The following is a 20,266-nucleotide window of genomic DNA, read 5'->3' on the forward strand; positions in this document are numbered from 1 at the left end:
TTCTTCCATACCAATAAAGACTGAACATTCAACGATATTTTGCATGATGCTGCATCATTGAAGGTAAATGCTTTGCTTTTACCGCTTCAGTCAAGCAATAGTGTTTTGTTAAAGAAAGAAATACAACTAAAATGACCAGCACATAGCGCTCGGTCATAATGGATTTGCTTTGCTTCATGGTAAGATATTTCAAACAAAGCATTCAATGAAGAAATGACGTTTGATACAGCCAATGAAAGCTAATAGCTGTTATAACTTTGGTCCCATTGGATGGATCCGCAGTGAGGTTATGATGTTGTTCTAACTCAACTTTATTTTCTGGCGGTTTGCATGTTGGTGAAACCTTTTTTCTTTTTTGAAAGAAAACGTATCGATCATGGTTTCCCGAGCATATTATGTTTATCAACTCTTCGATGTTCGATATCTTCTTTTCCTTTTAATTAAAACTTAAATCATGTCAGTACAGGATATAATGACGCCCTCACCATATTCTGCTCCTTCAACAACATTAGATTCTACAAATGATGCTACCTTGCCTTCCCCACTACATCCTAGCAGGGCCAACTCAACCACAAGCGCTGGTAGTAGCATTAAATCAAGCACGACCCGCTTTGGTTCGATATTTAGTATGCCAAGCTCTCGATCCGCTTTCAAAATGGCGCCAATGAATAACAACGGAGTTGTTGAACCGTTAGATATTCAAACGCAACGAAATAATCGTGAAGAAAGCAAAGATTGCCGACTATTGGAAACGAATAATGAAACAGAAGAGCAGCAAAGTATTGGTAGTGATATCACTACTGATACACCCGTTAATGTTTGCCGAAGAGCGAGCCAAATGGCCCAACATCATCAAGATAGTCCTACAATTCGACTAGGTCGATCCATTGGTGATTTCATCTCTAGCCCTGCTTCTTGGACTCGAAAACATTTGAACCATCACCACTCTATCCATCATAAACAGAATTCAGAATCTGTTCCAGCCTCACCTTTTACCAATGTACCTCGGCTTTCAGAAAAATATGGGCCGTACGTAAAACCCAGCAAAGAAGCTAGTTCGAAAGCAACTGGTGCGACGAATCGGAATAACATTGGTAGTGGTGCAACAGCAGTGATCCGCTTGGTCCAGTCATCGTCAGCTTTTCAGAACAACGAAATCTTTGCAGTGAAAGAGTTTAGAAAACGAGGGAAGACAGAGGATGAAAAAGAGTACCTGAAGCGCATGCATAGTGAATATTGTATCAGTAAAACAGTGAGTGATCATCCCAACGTAGTAACAACGATCGACCTTGTAGTGGATGAAAGAGATCGATGGTGTACAGTTATGGAATATGTGAGTATTCCTACTATTTCTTTCATTAAGCGCATACAGTTTGTGTGCTTTCAGTGTGTTACATGTTGCTCAATTTTGTATCTTATGAAACTAATTCCGTTAGTGTGATGGAGGTGATCTATTCAGTTTACTACAGTCTGAGAAACCTCTAATGCCTATCATGGAAGCTGCTTGTTTATTTAAACAACTTATGCTTGGTTTACAACATCTGCATCATTTGGGCATTGCTCATCGCGATATCAAACCAGAAAATCTGCTGCTGACAAAAGGAGGCACATTGAAAATTGCAGATTTTGGAGTAGCAGATGTCGTTCAAACATGCTTTGAAAAAAAAGCTCGTCTTTGTCAGAAATGGTGTGGATCCGAGCCTTTTTGGTCTCCAGAAATGTGGAAGTTGAAAAGCCCTGAGTCTACTTACGATGGGCAAGCTTTAGATATCTGGAGCGCAGCTATTACCTACTTTTGTATACGATATCGACAGATGCCTTTTGCTGCAGCGTTTTATACGGGCAAGCCCAAGTCGAAAATTCCTGAAGGAATGTCAGAAGGTTCACCGGCTGCTGTTGCTGCTACAGCAGCGGATGGTGGTGACAAAGAGTATGGATTGTATGTTGAGCAACGAAGTAAACTGGGTTCAACTAATTGCGATTTATGGACATTATTTGATAAGGACAATATTGCGGGTAATGGAAGTGACAACAATAGCAACAGTAATCAGAAGCTGGCAATGGACGAAATAGAATGTTTAGCAGGCATGCTCGATCCGAATCCAACAACACGTTGGAATGCAGATCAAGTTTTGGATTGTAAATGGATGAAGTCGGTGGAGCTTTGTAAGGATGGTGAACTAGAAAATGGTTGGAGACACTATCATACCTCTTACAAACCAATTCCCTCAAGCAATGCACCCTTGGCGAAGAAAAAAATATGATTTTAAATTCCTTGATACTGGTTAAATAATGCATAAATAAAATAGACGACCCTCAAGTTTGTAGACTATAGTAAAATCATCACTGTAAGTATTATACGCAATATTCTGCCAAACTGACCCAGAGTAGATGAAATTGGTTACTTTGCAGAGTTAAGATATCTTATAAATGCAAATTGATAGTCAAAGCTTTTCATGCATTTGCAAATTTATTGTAAAATCATATCAATAATAATGCTTCCAGCTTTCGAACAATCTATAAGAAAATTCTGTATCATCTAGAATCTACAGTTTATTAGCTTCATATTTAGACGTAGACCATTGAAACATACATGTCAGACAGTTTTCATAAAGATATAAAATTACAAGTTTATCATTCTTACCTGTAAAAATCAGCTGGTTTCGTTCCAGCGATGTTAAGTGTTAGTGGTAGAGGAGGTGGTGGGGGTGGCGGCCTTCTTCCTTGAGAATACTTTGGGTCTACCGTTCCCATTCCAAATCGTAGTGCCTATTGACATCATGTTCTTACAGGCATTGATGCCCCGGTTCCATAGTATGCCGCAGCTTTTACAGGCTAGTATATTATGGCCGGGAACATCATCCAAACCATGCAATTCCTCGCTATGGTAGCCGCACCAAATTATCGACGTCTTGAATTCGTCAATCGTCAGCACTAACAGATCGCCGGCTGCTTCTCTTCTTTTCAGCGCACGAAACAAGACACTAACAACGCCACAACGGAGACCCTTCAACTTCACGTTATTTTTGCCAAACATGCCATCTCCAAAGACAGCAAGAGAAACTTTATTCTTGTCGCCTACTTCGAAGGGTTTCTGCTTCCACTTGTCTCTAGACGGACTGTAAGTGGAACTTTAGTCTTGTTTTGACCTCTAATATGACGGTCATTCACATTTAATTGACTTACCCCTTTCCCATGCCTTTGTTCTTTTTGTCTGGTTCTTTCTTTCCTTCATCTTCATCAGTCTCTGCAATTTTTCTTACGTTCTTTCTTCGTTTTTGAGTAGTCGTTTCCTTTGTCTTTTTCTTCTTGAGACTGCCCTTCTTCAGATCCTCATTGTACTTGCTTTGTTCTATTAAGAAGCATGTTGACCATGTTATCGGCTGCACGCTTCCGAACTTGATGGAGTCGGCTTTTCTCTACCAAGCGTGCTGAAAATCTGGTGCTTCCAGTCATATGATGGTACTACTTGTTGGAGCATTTGCGGATCTGGTGCTCTTCAACATCCAACCCACATGCAGCAGTACACACGTCTCTTCGTCCTGAATTGATGAAGGACGGTCTGTACGTTGTTTCAATTTCTTCGTAGGTGAAATCTTCGAGTTTTAAGTCATGACCATCTATGACTACGTCGTCTTTTCTCCTCCTACTGAAAATAAAATCAACAATGAAGCCATCCGACCGAACAGATTCTTAAAGAGTATCTCTTGGCTGGTCTTGAGGTCATTTAAATTAGGCAAAAAGAAATGAGGTGGAAGAATTAAAAATCTGTATTGTTATAAACTGGGAGATGCTGTATTTAGCTCTCAAAGCCCAGCTTTTTAAAATTGAAGACACGATAAAACTGCTATAATCGGTTCAAGTACCAGTTTGGACAGTTCCCGGAAGCACGAAAGGATTCAAGGCGTTTATACTTATGACTATAAACCGCTATCTGGTTGAAGGAGTTGGGAAAGGGAAGAAGCGTCGCGGTAAAGGAAGCCTATGAAGATCATACGGTGCATGTTCGGCATGTTCCTGCTCATAAACAGATAGTATATACCACAAGGGCTTGGCGAAGTTCGCAGGGTCTGTTGCTAGTGACAGAAGTGTAACTTTCTCCGTCACAAGCTTGTCAAAGCTGTTGCAGAGCGTCTCAATCTTGCTTTTGTCCAGGCTGCTTAATTCGATTTTTTCAGGCCACTCGAGCTCGCTTTTGCAAATTTTTTGATAACAGTATGATTCTGCTACCTCTTCAGCATCAGCTTTCTTCATATTTTAACAGGCGATAAAGCACAAAAATGTCAGCAAGAGCAAATAGTGTCAACGATAATGATGAAAGTTGGCCTTACAACGAACAAATTTTGAAGCTTGTAGGTCAAGTATTTCAGCATCCGTTGCTCAAAGAGTTCAACAATAGATTTATTGTATGCAACACTTGTCTCCTGGGCAGCTTCTGTAAGACACTGACTATAGCCTTTAGTGAACTTATTGCTGATCACTACTGCCGAATATTCTTGCTGGAAATCTTCAAAAAAAGTCTTGATGCTGTCGTTTACTGCTGTCTTATGAGTGACCTTTTTGCCTGTAGCCAGTTGTCCAATCGAGTACCAGAATTGCTGTGTAAAGACTCTTGAAGGGAAGTCATTCTTCTTATTATGGACGAGATAAGCATTGACAAATAGCTGACAACGGAACATTATATCCCTAATGTCTTTGCAGCACGAAATGACTTTTTCCTTAAACTTTTTAGGATACTCGGGTAATACGGCACGGCTAACAGGAAGTTTGCTAGTAAACATGGTAGAGTCACTGCCTAGGACAGACGAGATGAATTCCTGCTTCGAATGAGTGTGGTTGGGACAATCTGGCGAACGGGAGCTGGTATGACCTTCTTCTTTACGGCTGATGCGCTTTACAGCTTGTGATGCTGCTCTCTTCATTTTGGCAGCTTTTTGACCTTGTCAGAGCATTATTCCAATTTTGAAAAGAGAACGTCCAATTTTTTTTTGTGTAAAGGTCTGAAAATCAAAGTAAAAAAACTGCCGACTATATATATTCGTAACTTTTTTTTCTTCCACGCAAACCAGAAATTTTTCTGACATTTTCTTTTAATAAGTCAGCCTTTCTTCAAGTTTGTATAGTTTTTTTTTTTTGCGTTTAACAAGCTAGTTGAAGATTAGAAACAGCAGGCACTTTTAACTTTTATATCAGCATTCTTTTCGCCTCTCAAAAGAATTATGCTTATACCAGATTTCTCTTAAATTGATATTATATAACGCCTCAATTCAACTATTTGTATTATATTAAGCACGCCATAATCCGAAATAGATCAACGTAATCAGTTATTTCAAAAAGTACAATATACCTGTAAAAAGTAATTTCACGCCCTTGTTTCAGTAATCAGTCATTATCTATTAAGTTACAACATATAAGAAAGCTTTCACAACAATAAGTACAAGAAAAGAAAGGCATAAATTTCTTTACCTTATTTACAATGTCCATTGAGAAGGTAAAGTGAACAAATTTCGTAGCTGGAACGTTTAAAACAAGTACTCATTTATTCGTCTTCCTTAAATAGCAGAATCTCGATCAGATTCACATACCAACACTTTGCTTTGGTGACATCACTCGAGACGAAATTAACGATGTACTCAAGATTGCCGGTGTTTCGTTGTATCCTCCGGTTAAGGTACAGATAAATCTCTTCCTTGCAATTAGTGCACAGTTACATATTAATCTGCTTCATAAATAGACACCGTTTGTAACTGGTATCGAACAACAAAAAGCGCCGGTTGTCATTCAATCCCCTAAACCAGTTGTTCAAAAGGAAGTTAATCCTACAGTTAATAAATCCGAAACCACGAATTACACCATTATTGCGAAAGATAAGAAGGAGCAAATTCAAGCGGCTCAACAGCACCAGCAAAAGCTTACACCCACTAAGAAAGAGAAGAAACAACAACAACAACAACAACAACAACATTCGAAATATCAGCCATTATCAACTGCAATTGCTACCACTACTACTCATAATGCTACGGCTACAAACGCAGCTACTGCGCCAGCTACACCTATTGAAAATGGAATGTTGTCTCCCGCAGTAACAACACCTGTTATTAGCAATACTGAACCAGCATCACCACAACCAAAAATTACCAAAGCACCTGTTTCTAGTTGGGCGGCTTTATTGAAAAAACCTGAACCTGTTAAGAGACCGGCTGGGGCATCAGCATCATCGACAGCACAGCAATCACAGCCTACTGCTGTCAATGGTACTGCCGCTAATGGTAAAGTGCAAATATCGAAAAAGCCTACTACCCCTACACCAACAATCTCGACTAGATTTACTGGTCTTGCAGGTAAAAAACAAAAAAAAAAACCCACTATATAGCGTCTCACGAAGCTGAACAAAATATTCACTTTGATAGATATGATTAGCAAATATGAACCGAATTATACTGCACCTTTGATACAGCCTCGAGGATTGATCAACAATGTCAATACTTGCTTTATGAATGTCGTAAGTACTATGATTTATCCAAAGCGCGATTTACACCTCTGTTTCCTTTGTTTTCTTTGTCATTAATATCTGTTATAATGGTTTCCATCGTTATAATAGATCCTTCAACCATTATTGCATTGTGCGCCATTTTATAATCTCATAAAAACAATTAGTAGTCAAGTGGTGCACAGTTTCAAAAGCAAAACTCTTTTGTTGGATTCAATGTAAGTTGTCTAGTTAGAGAAGGAAAAAGGGTATAAATGTGCGCAAGTATGTCAGTTTTTACTAACTTTTTCCTTACTTTGTTTCTCTAAAAGTATCGAGTTTATCAATGAGTTCCCAATTGAAAAACCAGATGACCTGGAACCTTATGGTGAACCTTTTGTACCTGAATATGTTTATAATGCGTTGAGGGAACAGCAAAAATTCGATACATTGCGCGGCCGACAAGAAGATTCTGAAGAATTTCTATGCTTTTTGTTGGATGGTTTACATGAGGAAATGACAGCAGTTTTGAAAGAGCAAAACGATAAAAGGGAGGCAGAGGCTGCTGCTGCCAAAGCAGCTGCCGGTAATAATGATGAATGGTTGGAAGTGGGTGCGAACAATAAGACAAGCAACCTACGTCCAGCAGTGGGTTTTGAAGAATCATTCATCACTAAAATTTTCAGTGGAAAAGTAAGGTCGATTTTAAGGTGTCCAGGTGCTAAAGATTCCATCAATCTGGAGCCTTTCCAATCCTTCCCGTTGGATATTCAACCTGAGAACGTCCATTCTATCGAAGATGCCATTGCCATCCAAACTCTACCAGAGACGATGCACGATTATACTTCGCCGAAAGGATTAAAAGTAGACGCAACAAAGCAGGTGTATTTAGAACATTTGCCCCCGGTGCTTGTTTTACATATGAAACGGTTTGTATTTGATAACGTTGGAGGTGTACAAAAATTATGTAAAAGAGTAAATTATGGCTCTAAACTGGTCATTGACCGTGAGTGGATGGCACCCCCATCTCGACCGGTAGAGCCTATTACTTATCAACTCATTGGCTGCGTATATCATCACGGTACTTCCGCTGGTGGAGGGCATTATACTTGTGACATTCGAAGACGCAATGGCGAATGGCTTCATATAGATGATACAAATATCACTTCTGTCTCTGAGAAGGATGTTTTGGTTAACGAAGAAGACAATACCCACACATCTGAAAGATCAAATGCTGACAATCAAACAGCGTATATTTTGTTTTATGTTAGATCGTCATAACCATTTTTTTTTACATATATTATTTTTGAAAGACTAAATATATCATTATAACTTTAAAAATATTTGTTACTGAAAAAGGAAAAAAAGAAAGAAAAAAAAAAGTATAATAAGATTCGCACATGCACACACATTTTAAACTATCTCAAATAAATTGGTTCAATTGTAATTCTAATGCCCCTATACAACGCCTAAAATTGCTTTTTTGCTTTGAAAAGGGACTGCCCAATGAAATTCAAGGAACAAATCAATGTACCTTTTAACTTAACATTTGCAACAGAATTATAGAGCAATAAGATGATAACGATTTCTCTACAGAATGTTGATGGATGTAATAATTACATAATGCTAGGCTCTCTCAAAACGCCTTTAGTTCCTATGATATCGTTGTCAATTCAGAAACATAAACATAAAAAGGGAAAATTGCAATGCACAAATTAAAAGTACGCCTTTCATTTAATAAAATGAGGAGAGATAAACTTAAATTGCATCTCTCTTCCACTTTCCTTTCATGTTCTAGATGTCTTCTTTTGCGTCCACCACTGTTACTCCTTCCTTTAAACTGTGGACTGATACTAGCAATAACAACAAAACAGCGCATAAAAGTACTTGTGATATTCCTTTTAACAGAAAGTCTTATCTGAAACCGTTACCCGAAAGTCGTCTTTCGAATTCGTTTCATAGCAGTAATAGCTTGTTCTCATCTCCACACGAGAACAATGCACCATTCTCATCTACACCATCTCAACAGTGGTCCAATCAGCTACTGGTAGATAGTAAGAAGTCAGAATGGATGAGCACGCGCATCATTTTACCTCCCTCGCCGCTAGAACAACAACAGCAACATCAGCGAGATTCTATAGATTCAGAAGTGAGCCATCTATTTCCTTCCTCGTGTCAGGACGTATTCAGTAGTAATCCCTCTACAACAATGGCAGGCAATAATAGTAGTGATAAAGATTGGCTAAATGATTACTATAAAGTGTATAACTCTACTACTACGACAACTGATGCTGCTGCAACCACTTGCAACAATGCAAATACTCGTAGAAATCGTCGCACATTTCATCCTAATCAGCAACAACGACAAATTCAGCAACAGCAGCAATCAATCAATAAAGACATTAAAGTAAGAAAAACAAGATCTATGCGAATTAGTAGTAATAACAGTAGTAGGCTGCGCTCACCGCCTCCACCAGCTTTACAGCCGCTACATGATGAAGAACTACCAAAAACCACGACTATACCCTTCACGAATAGGATAAAAAGGTTAAATTTTCATAATAAAGATCAGAAATCAGTTCCACCTGTACCAAGTATACCATCAATAGCAGTACCAACAGCATCGACAATTACTACTGAAAAGAAGAGATCTTCATCTGTGGTTCAGAATCAGCGTACTAATCGGCATAGCTCTTTGAATGATTATCAAGGTTATACCCGTCAACGCAAAAACACTACCAGCACTAATCCAATTATGACTACTACTCGTACTAAACATCGTTCATTCACTTATTCGCCACCACCATTGCCTGCAACAACATCTTTAACTCCATCTAAAATCACGAATAATAGTAATAATGACTTGTTCAACTGCTCTTCTATACCACCCGTTCCACCCGTACCCAAATTGCATGCAGCAGCAGGAGTCGCAATCTTGAACGGTAAAAAGAGATATGACAATCGTTATAGTAGCAGTAGCAGTAGCAGTAGCAGTACCAGCAGCAGTGGGAATCAATTTTCGGAACCCATTCCTACCACTAATGCAACTACAAGCAAAGAGCTAGCTCCCACTCAATTAGATGACTTCGATACTATACAGCAATTTTTGGATGCATCTTTTTCCAATTACGATAACCAACAGGCAAACTTAGTATTAACAACACCACAACTATCTGCTGCTGCTAATACCACCACAAGAATTTCAAGACTATCTCCACTAGTAGATTTAGATGTAAATCATCTAGAACAAGATTTAGCGCAACTGGAAAAAGATATACAAACTTTAGAGTTGCAAAATGAGGATATCATTAAAAATGATGCCTTTGCAAAGAAGAAGAAACCAACAGGCCGTAAACGTGGTCAAACATTACCTGGAAGTTTGGCGATTCCACCATCAGTTGTACCTGCGATGCCGGTTTTACCCCCTATGACTTTAAATCCACTCCAATTGACCTTGCCCGAAGAGCCTCAACGGCAAGGGACCTTTTTTAAAGAACAACCATCTATAGATATTACAAGCAGTGCTAGTATAACAACATCAAGGCAAAAAAGTATATCAACAACACCCTTTATATCGTCAGCGTCAAATTACTGCCACGATGATGAGGTATTTTCCACTGAGCCTCTCAATAGTAATAGAGTCCATCAGACAGGGGCATCACAACGGCAACAGCGACCATTTACATTGAATCAGCCACAGTCAGGAATAAGTCTTCCATTTTTAGAGGGTGAACATCAACAGCAGGAATGGAAAAGAAAATCAATGTCAACGAAACGAAACACTATAAGCGGTAACAGTAGTATGAGAACCAGGAAGTTGTCCTTCAGTAATAGCCATACAACTTATAACGATAATAAGATCAAAGAAAAAGCATTACCGAAGCGAAAGAGTCATATACCGATTTCTTCAACAATAGCATCAAAGCCTAGCACAACTACATCATATACAAGTAGTAACAGTAGTGGTCACAATAGTCAAAAGATGAGACGAGCTATAAGTCATCGACAGTCCAAAATAGCATCTCACTCACTATCCTTGCCATCACATCCGCAACAGCAGCATCAACATACGTTTCTGAAGGAAACTCTTGGTTCTCCTGCTGGCAAAACTGCTAAAGGAGTATATACGACACTCAAATATTACAGTCAATTCTTATCCAACTTTGAACGTCAGATTGAAATTCATGACTATCACGATATCTATTTCATTGGACCTCACGCTCAAAAAATTAATCCTATTGCGGATGCTATAACAATGAATCCTGCTACTGCTTTTCATACTGTTAATGCAGATAAAACAAAAGATCAAATGTTATCAACTAATTTTGGTTATGATGATGATAGAGGAGATTACAAGATCATCCTTCAGGATCATATAGCGTATCGTTACGAAGTAGTGGAGGTGTTAGGACGCGGCTCCTTTGGTCAGGTTGTCAAATGTTTCGATCATAAGCTATCTCAATGGGTGGCTATCAAGTTAATCCGTAATAAGAAACGATTTCACGCTCAAGCTATGACAGAAATTCGTATTTTGGAAAAGCTGGTTGAGTGGGATCCTGACGATCAATACCATACGATTAAAATGACAGACTATTTCTACTTTAGAAAGCATTTGTGTATTGCATTTGAGTGTTTGACAATGAATCTGTACGAGTTCATCAAGATGAATCATTTCCATGGTTTTAGTTTGCATTTGATAAGAAGGTAATAGCATTGAATGATTTTGTGTAATTTAGATACGTTTGCCTATTAACAAAATACTGTGATTTTTGTTAGAATTGCTATGCAACTTCTTCAGTCACTTACTTTACTTGCCAAGCATGACGTGATTCACTGTGATCTAAAACCAGAAGTAAGTTGTAATATGCACATCAACGAATAATATCGGTAGATTATATGGAATACATTGATTAAGGATAAATTAACGATTAATTTTAGAACATCATGTTAGAACACCCAGCAAAAACTTCCATCAAAGTTATTGATTTTGGTAGCAGTTGCTTTGAATCTGAAAGAAGTAAGCATTATTGACAAACAACTGTAATGTTGTATTTCACCTTCTCACTTATTTGCCTTTTAAAGTGTATACATATATACAAAGTCGCTTTTATAGGTCCCCTGAAGTCATTCTAGGCTTATCGTATCATAAAGCCATCGACATGTGGAGCTTTGGTTGCATCGTGGCCGAGTTATACACAGGTTTACCTTTATTTCCTGGTGAAAATGAACAAGAACAACTAAGCTGTATTATGGAAATGATGGGTGCGCCTGATAAATATCTTGTGGATCGTTCATCACGTCGGAAACTTTTTTTTGATTCCTTAGGTAGGCCGCGAATTGTGGCGAATTCGAAAGGAAAAAAGAGATTGCCAGGTACGAAATCTCTTTACCAAGCACTCAAATGCTGTCAAGATATTGCGTTTATTGATTTTATTGAACGGTGTTTGAGTTGGGATCCTTCAAAACGGATGACACCACAAGAAGCATTACGGCATGAATGGATGACAACAAATAATAATGGTTTTATACAGTCATCCTCCTGAGTATAAAACCGACTGTTTGTATAATAAAGTGGTTTGTTAAGAGAGACTATGAGGACGTTGCATCGTAGATGATGACGCCCTGAGTAATGTGCTAGTATTTGCTGGAAGCGGAGGAGTCAAAGGATATATTGGATACTGAGTTATGGTATATTCAACTGCTGATGTAGGGAATGTTCTATCTGAAAGTTGATCTTTTTATAAAGGAATAAGTTTGTAAATGCATAGCTTTAACTGGTGACATGAGCACGTAAGAATCTTACCCATTAAACTTGGTATTGAGCCTGTGATCTTCCATCTATTACTACTCTGATATTGATAATTCTGCTGATGAAGATCAAATGACGATACTACACTGCTTGTAGAGTTAGGAGGACTCGGCAATACATCCATGTTATCAGAAGATGGTGAAACGGATAGTTTGAGTGTCGAATTAGCTGTAGTCTGCTGATGATGCGTAGTGGGTATAGAACTCATGGAAAAATGCGGTGCAGGTGCTTTTGCTGCCATGGTTGTAAGTGCTGCTGTTGTTGTAGGAGGTGAAATAGAGCCGAAGGCTGACATGTTATGAACAGGTTCCATTCTTACTGTTAATATGCCACATTCGCGATTGATAAGTATATCCAATATATCACTCAAGCTCCCAGAACAATAAAACTCTTATCACAGTACCTTTTCTTTCATATCCACCTTTTTCTGCTACAGTAGTAGTAGTAGTAGCACTTGTTCCATGTACAGAATGTCGCAAACCTCTAACTACGTATTGACGCTTTTCATTTGTCGAAGTGATGGTAGGTGTAAACGCTGTCATAAGTCTCTCAATTCTTCGTAGTCTATCTTCTATTTGATCCATTGTTGCGTCTTCTGTTGGCCTTTCCGTTGTAGTGGTAGTTGGATTACTGTTATCAATAGTAGTAGACATGGATAAAGAGGAGGTTGTCGTAGTAACACCTCGATTACTTCCATTAGTCGTTGTTCTTGACATGGCACGCAGTCTTCTTTCATGTATATTGTTAACACAATCCAGATTATTCGTCCGACAATAGTGGCAAGGACTACCACCATCGCACTTTGTTTTTCTTTTTCTACAAGTCTCACACGCCGAACCTGAACTCAGTCTTCGAGCATTCTGAGTCGTAAATACGCTACGAGAAGAAGTGATAAATTGATCGACCATCACTGTATTATGATAACTATAAGCACACTTTTGTCTGATTTCAATACAGTATGAACAAGAAGGCCGTTGCGAATCACAGGTGCGTTTGGACTTTCTACATGCCTCACAGAACTTCAATTTTGCTTGTTGCATGATGATATTTTATTAGTTTGAAGAGCAATCCTATATAACTAATCAAGAATGAGAGAGGTGAAGTGAAGAAAAGAAACAAAGAAATACAGATTTCCATTCGCCCCTTCTGCATGTTACTCGAATCTCGGTGAAGTAAGTAACTTCCTCCGGACCCGGGTTTACGAAGTACAATAAAGCTGACAGAAATAAATGAAACATCTGCAGATTGGCAATGATCGCATACTATAAATACTACGATAGTGAAAATTCCAAGTATGGCAGTGAGACCTCTTTGTAAACAAGATATGATTACATACTCTATAGATTCATCATAAACCATGTATTTTGATATGTCTCTTATTCATCAATTTTTGAACTCAATGAGAATTCAAGTTTAAATCACGGAACCCCAAAGGAAGTAAAAACACTTACGTACTTTACGTTTGTCAAAGGAAGCACAAAAATAAGCATTATACAGTTAAACAAACGCACAGAAATGCCTTTACTTGGTTTTTGTATCTCTCTTTTCGTCACAGGTACAAAATATACTTACACAGGCACTTTTGTGTTTTAAGTAACACCCGAAAGTGCTTAGATTCATGTGCAGGCGCACAACGAAAACCTTAAAACAACTGAACACTCTCGTTGAGAAGGTCAATTGCGTATATGAACAGGTATATACATATATTTTTTTTATTTTTTTTTGTATATTTTGGAAGTTTATCAAAGACAGTTACTTTGTCAAATCAAATCAGAGGGGTTTACTACATATCTTCTAGCTTGAAAAAAATGGTAAGACCCGTTCGTGTTCGAATTCTTTGTTTTACAGTACTTTATTTCGTTTTCTTGACATTATAAGCGTAAACTATCTTCGATATTGTGTGCATCAAATGCAATAAACTTTCCGGTTAAGATAGACAAGTTTGTTCAAATTCACATTGTCAAAAGTTTAAAAGTGCTTATAGTTTTTGATGTAATGCTTTTTCCAAGGAGAATATCAAACGTTTTTATATTTTGTACAAAATAGAGGGAGAAAAAAAATGGTTGTCATATAGAGGATGGCGAAACGAAGGAAAAGATTGGGATGGATAATTATTACAAAAGAGAATTTACATTACATATATATATATTTAGAAGGGTGACATCATTGACAGCTATAACTATTTACGATTCAAAAAGGAATACTTAGCAGCCCCTTGAGGACCCAAAACCTCTGTCAAGCTTTCAAATATATAACCACAGAAATGTTGTGCAGGTCCACTAGGATGTGCTGCAAATTGTGTGATGGTAGGCACCAATGAATCGAAATAAGGCGTCAAGAAATCGTTACCAAGAGAGCTGACTAAAGATTTGAATGTGCCTGCCATTTCGCTCAAGACGTCTTCTTCCATCGCTTCCGTTTCTAAGATTTCTTCGGCGTCCTCAACACCCTCATAGTCTTCAGACTGCTTCACCTTTTCACAGTTAGTCAATCGCTTCAATGATTTCTGCATTTGTTCATCTGTCGCCTTAATAAATCCTTCTACTTGGGCAGGTTGAAGAATGCCGGGACGGTCAGCCAAAGTCTGGACACATTCAGAGAAACTGGCATATATTTGAGCTAAGAAAGTAATGTCATCTTCCATGGACATGAGCTTGATGAATCTTCCGTAGATAGTATTCCACATATTGGCAAGCTCGTTCTGAGCCACGTTGGCTTCCTTAGCATCCTGTAATAAAATAGGAATGAGGGATGCAGCTGCCATACGAACACCATCATGGAAATAAAACTTGAGTAAGGGTAGAGCAAGTTGAAAAACTTCAGGAACGTAGGGTAAGAATCCCGCTCCCAAATCACGAGCATAAGTCACAAGCATGTCCAAAGCGGTGTTCTTCTCTTCCAACACAGAAGTCTTAATACCGATTTGTTGACCATGAATACCAACAAATTCCCAACCATCTTCTGCAGGGTATTTAGCTTCCACATCTTCTTCCTCATCATCCACCATAGTGAACTCTGGTGTCAATTTAGCAGACTGTAAGAGAGGAGGCATGATATTGGGAAGATAGGGTAAAAAGTCATCTCCCATAACTCTGCACATACGAGCCCAAGCTGTTAGGAGATAAGTAGATTGCACGTCATCAGGTTCTGTAACAGTTTGTTGGATTTCAGCCAGAATTTGAATGAAGTTATTGGTGTAAGGAGCAAAAGCTTCCTTGCCAACAGCAAGGCCGATAAGAGAGGCACATTCAATGGCTCTGGCACGCATAATACGGTATTCCTTACCGTCTGCTTGACGAAGAATGTCAAGGATAAGAGGCATGATAACATTGTGGTATTTAATAAAGCGATCTTCAGCGCTATCAGCGACTGTAGCGATCGTAGTGATGGCCTGTTCTTGAACGTAGGTCTTGTTTGTCTTGAGAAGATCAACGAGACTTTCCAACATATTGTCAAGGTAAGGCTCAATGTGTCTCTTTTCAGCTTCTTCACAGAAGTTCACCATTGCAGCAGCAGCGTGCGATTGTACCCTAGGTTGCTCATCACGCAGAACAGGCAAAAGAGAAGTAATTATAGCTTCGTGGAAATGGTCTTGAATGAATGGTGCAAAGTCGGTGGACATTTGACCAAGTGTATTACAAGCAGCATAACGGACACGAGGATGAGGATCCTTAACAAATGGTAAGATCATACTGATGATGTTTCCAAGCTCAGGTTCCATCACGTCAACAGAGCCTTCACCAATAGATGAGATAGCCATAAGGGCAGCACGACGTTGTTGCCATTCGCCGGACTGAAGCATTTGAGGAATATATTGGAAACAAACAGGAACAACAGCTTTACCTCCAAGTGTACGAGCGATTCTATCCAAAGTACTCTCGCCCATAACATAGTTTTCTTCATTGTCGTCATCATCCAACTATTTACCATCCGACATGCAATACATAAATAAGCAAAACTTCCTTGTTTATAGACAAATAATTATTCAAACTTATAAAACTTACATCATCTGTGGTGTACCAACATTCATCGTCATCAATATCGACCATCATTTCCATAGCCACGGGAACGATCTCAGAAGCAAAATTAGGAACTTTACGAATCATACCAGGTGCAGCTTCAGAAATACACAATAACAATTCCAATGCAGTTTGTCGCGTGCGATCTTCGAACGTCTTGTCCTTGGCAAGTGAAACCATAACGGTAAGAACATTAGGAAAAACGGGACGGAAGAGTTTAGGACAACTGTCACCCAATTCAATAAGAACAACAAGACTGTCAACAAGATTTTGATCATCATGGGCAGTGATAAGAGGAGATAAAGGCTATGAAGTGATTCCAAAATACTTTCTAAATACCACTTTTGCTTTTTCCACAACAAATCGTCCTAAAAAAAAAAAAACTTACATCAAGCATTTGAGGCATCAAATTACCCATCACTTTTTGAGTCTTAGTATCAGCATCTAAAATGTAGGCTGCAGCGGCCTTCAAGGCTTCCAAACGCACCTAGGATATCATGAAAAAAGGATTTAATAAGGTTATGCTCATCATTATCCATACCTACTCCATGACACTATTCTCTAATCCTTACCGCTTGACTCTCCGCATCAGTTAAACTTGTCAAAAAGACGTTCTTAACAACTTCAGCATTTTGATCAGCTATTAATTCTGGGACAGCGGCTAAAATACGGAAAGCTGATTCTCTATGAGCAGGATTAGGTGACTGAGTACATTCAAAAAGAGCCTTCAATAAGTATTCCCAACGAGCTATAGATTACAACCACAAATTAATGCATGAGGATATAGATCTCCCAACAATAGTAGGTCCTATGAGAATAAACAACTTACTTTGACAACTGAAGTCATCTTTTGCAACCTCAGCGATAGTATCCGATACTTTATGCCTAGTGCTTTGATCAGTTTCATTAGCGAGAGAAAACAATAAGAGCTCTTTAACACCTTGTCGGGTGGTGTCTCGGACGCTATCCCAAATGCGAGGACGCATAGCGCCGTCATCTGCTGGTTCGGTGCTAGCGTGCATTTCTTCTTTGAAAGCTAGACGACGTAAAAGAACGCTACAATAAGAACGAAGCTGGAAAAAAAAAGGCGTTCAGTTTCCTCTTCAACAAAATTACTGATGGCCAGTAGCCATTTCCATTTTCATCAGTTCATCGCTGTACCTGAACGTCGGTATTATGGGCTACAAAACTTGCAAGTCCAAGAAGTAAAAGATCAGGTTGTTGGACAATCCAATGCTCATTCAAATGAGCTTCGGCAGCACCTCTGTTATGGTAAAGATAATATTTTAATGTGAATGTGTGTGGAGGGAGGACACGTGAGTGTGTGCAGGTAGACGTATTCAGAACAAAACAATTGAACAAATTAATTCAGTAATAGGAACAGCAATTGTTGTAAAAAATTACAATGTCTGACCTTTCATTATTATCAACAGACAAAAGGCTAGTAAGCACAGGAGTGAGTTGTTGCAGTACTTCTGGAGGAACAGGTGTTTGAGCCATTATTTCCTTGTTTAACCTGGAAAATTGAGTAAATGCGAAGGGAAAAAAAAAAAAAAAAAAAAAAATTCAAACATTTTGAAAGAAAAAGTTAAAACTCCCTTAAAAAGTCGTGACGCTTTTTCCTACCTGGATTTCATGCCTACTGAATCCAGCCATTGTTCAAATGATCACGCATGTAATAACAACAAAAGATGGGAAAATAAGCCCTTCAAAAAGAATGATATATAAGCAAAAGATTAAAAGATAAGCCCTTCAAGGGTATGATATATAAATATATGATAATTTATTCAGAGTTGAAGGTATCCTAGAAGAAGAGGATATTGAAATGCATATTGTTGATGATATATAGGATAAATAAAAATAACTTCTTATGTCTCTTAAGGATTTGTTTCTGTTGCTGTTTCGGATGGCTGTTCTGACTGCTCTTCTTCAATACAAAAAACTTTACCGGGTACTGTAAATCCATGTTCATCATCTAATTCATCTCGTGCGATAAATGTCGGCGTAATGGATAGAAATACAATACCATTTGGCTTCCCTTTCGCAGTTGCTTTCATTGTTTTCGGATCGAACTTAGTCACACCTTCCTCAATGGGCAATCGTTCAATTTTGATCTCTTGGCCTTTGACAGCCAAATTCAGTTTTAATGCTCTCGTAATCAAGTTTTCGATCTTCTTTGGATCCTGTTTTAAAGTAGGATAGACAGGCCCCAGGACGTTTACTATTCTTTCAAGCAATTTGTCTTTTGCTGATTTGATATTGGCTTCTTCTTCCTCTCCTGGCTGTTGGACGACTAACGCGCAGACTTGTTGTCTTAATCGATTTGTCCATTCTTTATTACGAATCTCCATCCAGTCATTCAATTCTTTAAATGCTTCATTGATTGAAACCCCTAAATGAATAGGGACATCCATGATGTTCGACAGCAAGATGTTGATGAGATACTTCTCGACAAAGAAAGTTATAAAGGATGTTTCCAATAATTGCTCGTCCTCTTTCGTCGCGGCAGATGGTGGTGGCATCATGTATTTCTTTATATCATCTATTTTATCAGGGTATTGCTCAAACACGAATTGTGTGCCTGCTTGGCGATCCATCTTTGACTTCAAACCCATACATGTATTATTCAATTGATTCGTTAAATGAGATATTTCAGGCTGAATCGTGGATAAATCATCATCGGTAACACGTATTTGCTTAACATAAGAATAAAAGTTCACTTCTAATTTCTTATACTCTTCCTTCTTGTATTCCAACTCTTTTTGCAGTTGCTGTATGTTCTCTTCTAATTCCTCGCATTTTTTGTTTTGTTCTTCTAGTCCCTGTTCGGATTTCTGTCTCCAACTCTTAAACTCCTCTTGTTCCTTTTCTCGTTCTTTTTCTATTTTCAATTGATATTGCTCTTTTTCGTTTTGTATACGTTCTAAAATCTCCTTATGAATGTGAAGTGACTCGTTGAGAGAATGAATGATGAGATCTTTATCTGAATCTGTTTCTTTCGTGGTATCTAATAAACGGAATGAGTGAACAGATTTGGTGCTGCCTTCAGTTTGATAAATAGAGGAATCAGTGCTGTCAGTCTGTTTATTGGACTGCTCTAATGATGATTTTATTTGCTGCTGTGATTGCTGTTGTTGTTCTTTTTGGTCGGTAATGATGGACATTTTACGTCTCTTTAGTAAATGATAGTTTTCATAAAAACTCAATAAAGGGACGTATTCCTTATGGAGAAGTGCAATGATTGTCCTGGCTGTTGCTGAGTTGAAATAAAAGCGGGCTTTTTTCTTGGATTTGTTCTTGGTGATGAGGGATTTGATATTATCAGTAGTCTCTACATGAATTTTATGCCTCATTATGAACGAGCATCAAAAGAGAAGCCGTAGTCTGCTTAAAGTGAATGTTTAGAGCTTTTGTTTTTTTTTGGGGATAATGCATAGAAATTTTGTACGTTTTCTTGTCTGCCCTTAAAAGAGGATTTTCATTATACCTTTGGGTCGCATCAATTACCATAAATTTTTCAAGGCAGCAGCTTTTATTTCGCAAATGCCCCTCTTTAACCATCCTCCTTGCATGCAGGTCTGCTCTCCCAGAATATATATTTAATTAGGGTCTCCTGGTTAACGTATAAAGGCACCGTTATACAAAGACTAACACTTGAGTATGCAATTCCTTGCAACTCATAAATTGGAAAAGAAACCTGTATATTCAATAGCTCCACGGTTTTATTGATGTAAAAGTGAAGCCACAGTATATTGAATTATTTGCACCATCATTATTCAAAATAATGTACTTTTGGAAGGAAGGAGAAGGAAGTGTCTGTATGGACCGCGAATCAAAATACGCGAGGTTCTGTGGCTTTCGTCTTTTCAGGAACCACACACACAAAAAAAAAAATTGAAACCTATTCATGCAAAAAAAAGGGTCATACAAACCCAAAAAAACGAAAAATCAGAAATTTTTTTACAGATC

The 20,266-nt window shown here is 38.3% G+C and overlaps 8 protein-coding genes across 8 annotated transcripts; 3 read left to right on the forward strand and 5 right to left on the reverse strand.

Moving 5' to 3' along the window:
- Positions 1-454: 454 nt before the first annotated feature.
- BDF20DRAFT_914315 (kinase-like domain-containing protein) lies at positions 455-2,264 on the forward strand (the record flags this gene model as incomplete). Its single annotated transcript, XM_053084172.1, has 2 exons — positions 455-1,333; positions 1,437-2,264. The coding sequence occupies 2 exons, from the start codon at positions 455-457 to the stop codon at positions 2,262-2,264; spliced, it is 1,707 nt and encodes a 568-aa protein (XP_052934855.1).
- Positions 2,265-2,677: 413 nt separating this feature from the next.
- Positions 2,678-3,690, reverse strand: BDF20DRAFT_822870 (uncharacterized protein; the record flags this gene model as incomplete). The annotated part of the gene is made up of 3 exons (XM_053077747.1): positions 2,678-3,103; positions 3,264-3,390; positions 3,467-3,690. Coding segments are annotated over 3 exons (777 nt in total), but the record flags the coding sequence as incomplete, so codon positions are not given.
- Positions 3,691-3,930: 240 nt separating this feature from the next.
- Positions 3,931-4,781, reverse strand: BDF20DRAFT_822963 (uncharacterized protein; the record flags this gene model as incomplete). Its single annotated transcript, XM_053077755.1, has 2 exons — positions 3,931-4,248; positions 4,332-4,781. 2 exons carry the CDS (start codon positions 4,779-4,781, stop codon positions 3,931-3,933), a joined length of 768 nt encoding a protein of 255 aa, XP_052934857.1.
- A 695-nt stretch (positions 4,782-5,476) lies between these two features.
- BDF20DRAFT_906728 (uncharacterized protein) lies at positions 5,477-7,750 on the forward strand (the record flags this gene model as incomplete). Its single annotated transcript, XM_053083304.1, has 6 exons — positions 5,477-5,491; positions 5,564-5,671; positions 5,735-6,341; positions 6,411-6,502; positions 6,602-6,708; positions 6,802-7,750. The coding sequence occupies 6 exons, from the start codon at positions 5,477-5,479 to the stop codon at positions 7,748-7,750; spliced, it is 1,878 nt and encodes a 625-aa protein (XP_052934858.1).
- A 3,028-nt stretch (positions 7,751-10,778) lies between these two features.
- BDF20DRAFT_821929 (kinase-like domain-containing protein) lies at positions 10,779-12,012 on the forward strand (the record flags this gene model as incomplete). The annotated part of the gene is made up of 4 exons (XM_053077652.1): positions 10,779-11,173; positions 11,246-11,321; positions 11,408-11,486; positions 11,552-12,012. 4 exons carry the CDS (start codon positions 10,779-10,781, stop codon positions 12,010-12,012), a joined length of 1,011 nt encoding a protein of 336 aa, XP_052934859.1.
- Positions 12,013-12,048: 36 nt separating this feature from the next.
- BDF20DRAFT_836790 (uncharacterized protein) lies at positions 12,049-13,318 on the reverse strand (the record flags this gene model as incomplete). The annotated part of the gene is made up of 3 exons (XM_053078982.1): positions 12,049-12,203; positions 12,273-12,596; positions 12,682-13,318. The coding sequence occupies 3 exons, from the start codon at positions 13,316-13,318 to the stop codon at positions 12,049-12,051; spliced, it is 1,116 nt and encodes a 371-aa protein (XP_052934860.1).
- Positions 13,319-14,058: 740 nt separating this feature from the next.
- On the reverse strand, positions 14,059-17,830 carry BDF20DRAFT_602923 (armadillo-type protein). The gene is made up of 7 exons (XM_053075852.1): positions 17,712-17,830; positions 17,459-17,561; positions 17,127-17,370; positions 16,870-17,045; positions 16,686-16,784; positions 16,283-16,603; positions 14,059-16,197 (listed from the first exon to the last, which is right to left on the reverse strand). Exons 1-7 carry the CDS (start codon positions 17,795-17,797, stop codon positions 14,458-14,460), a joined length of 2,769 nt encoding a protein of 922 aa, XP_052934861.1. The 5' UTR covers positions 17,798-17,830; the 3' UTR covers positions 14,059-14,457.
- A 214-nt stretch (positions 17,831-18,044) lies between these two features.
- BDF20DRAFT_602967 (uncharacterized protein) lies at positions 18,045-20,012 on the reverse strand. The gene is made up of 2 exons (XM_053075853.1): positions 19,785-20,012; positions 18,045-19,681 (listed from the first exon to the last, which is right to left on the reverse strand). The coding sequence occupies exon 2, from the start codon at positions 19,648-19,650 to the stop codon at positions 18,175-18,177; it is 1,476 nt and encodes a 491-aa protein (XP_052934862.1). The 5' UTR covers positions 19,651-19,681; positions 19,785-20,012; the 3' UTR covers positions 18,045-18,174.
- Between the last annotated feature and the right edge of the window lie 254 nt (positions 20,013-20,266).

This window comes from Mycotypha africana (genome assembly GCF_025528875.1).
Source record: "Mycotypha africana strain NRRL 2978 chromosome Unknown BDF20scaffold_7, whole genome shotgun sequence".
Lineage (NCBI taxonomy): Eukaryota > Fungi > Mucoromycota > Mucoromycetes > Mucorales > Mycotyphaceae > Mycotypha > Mycotypha africana.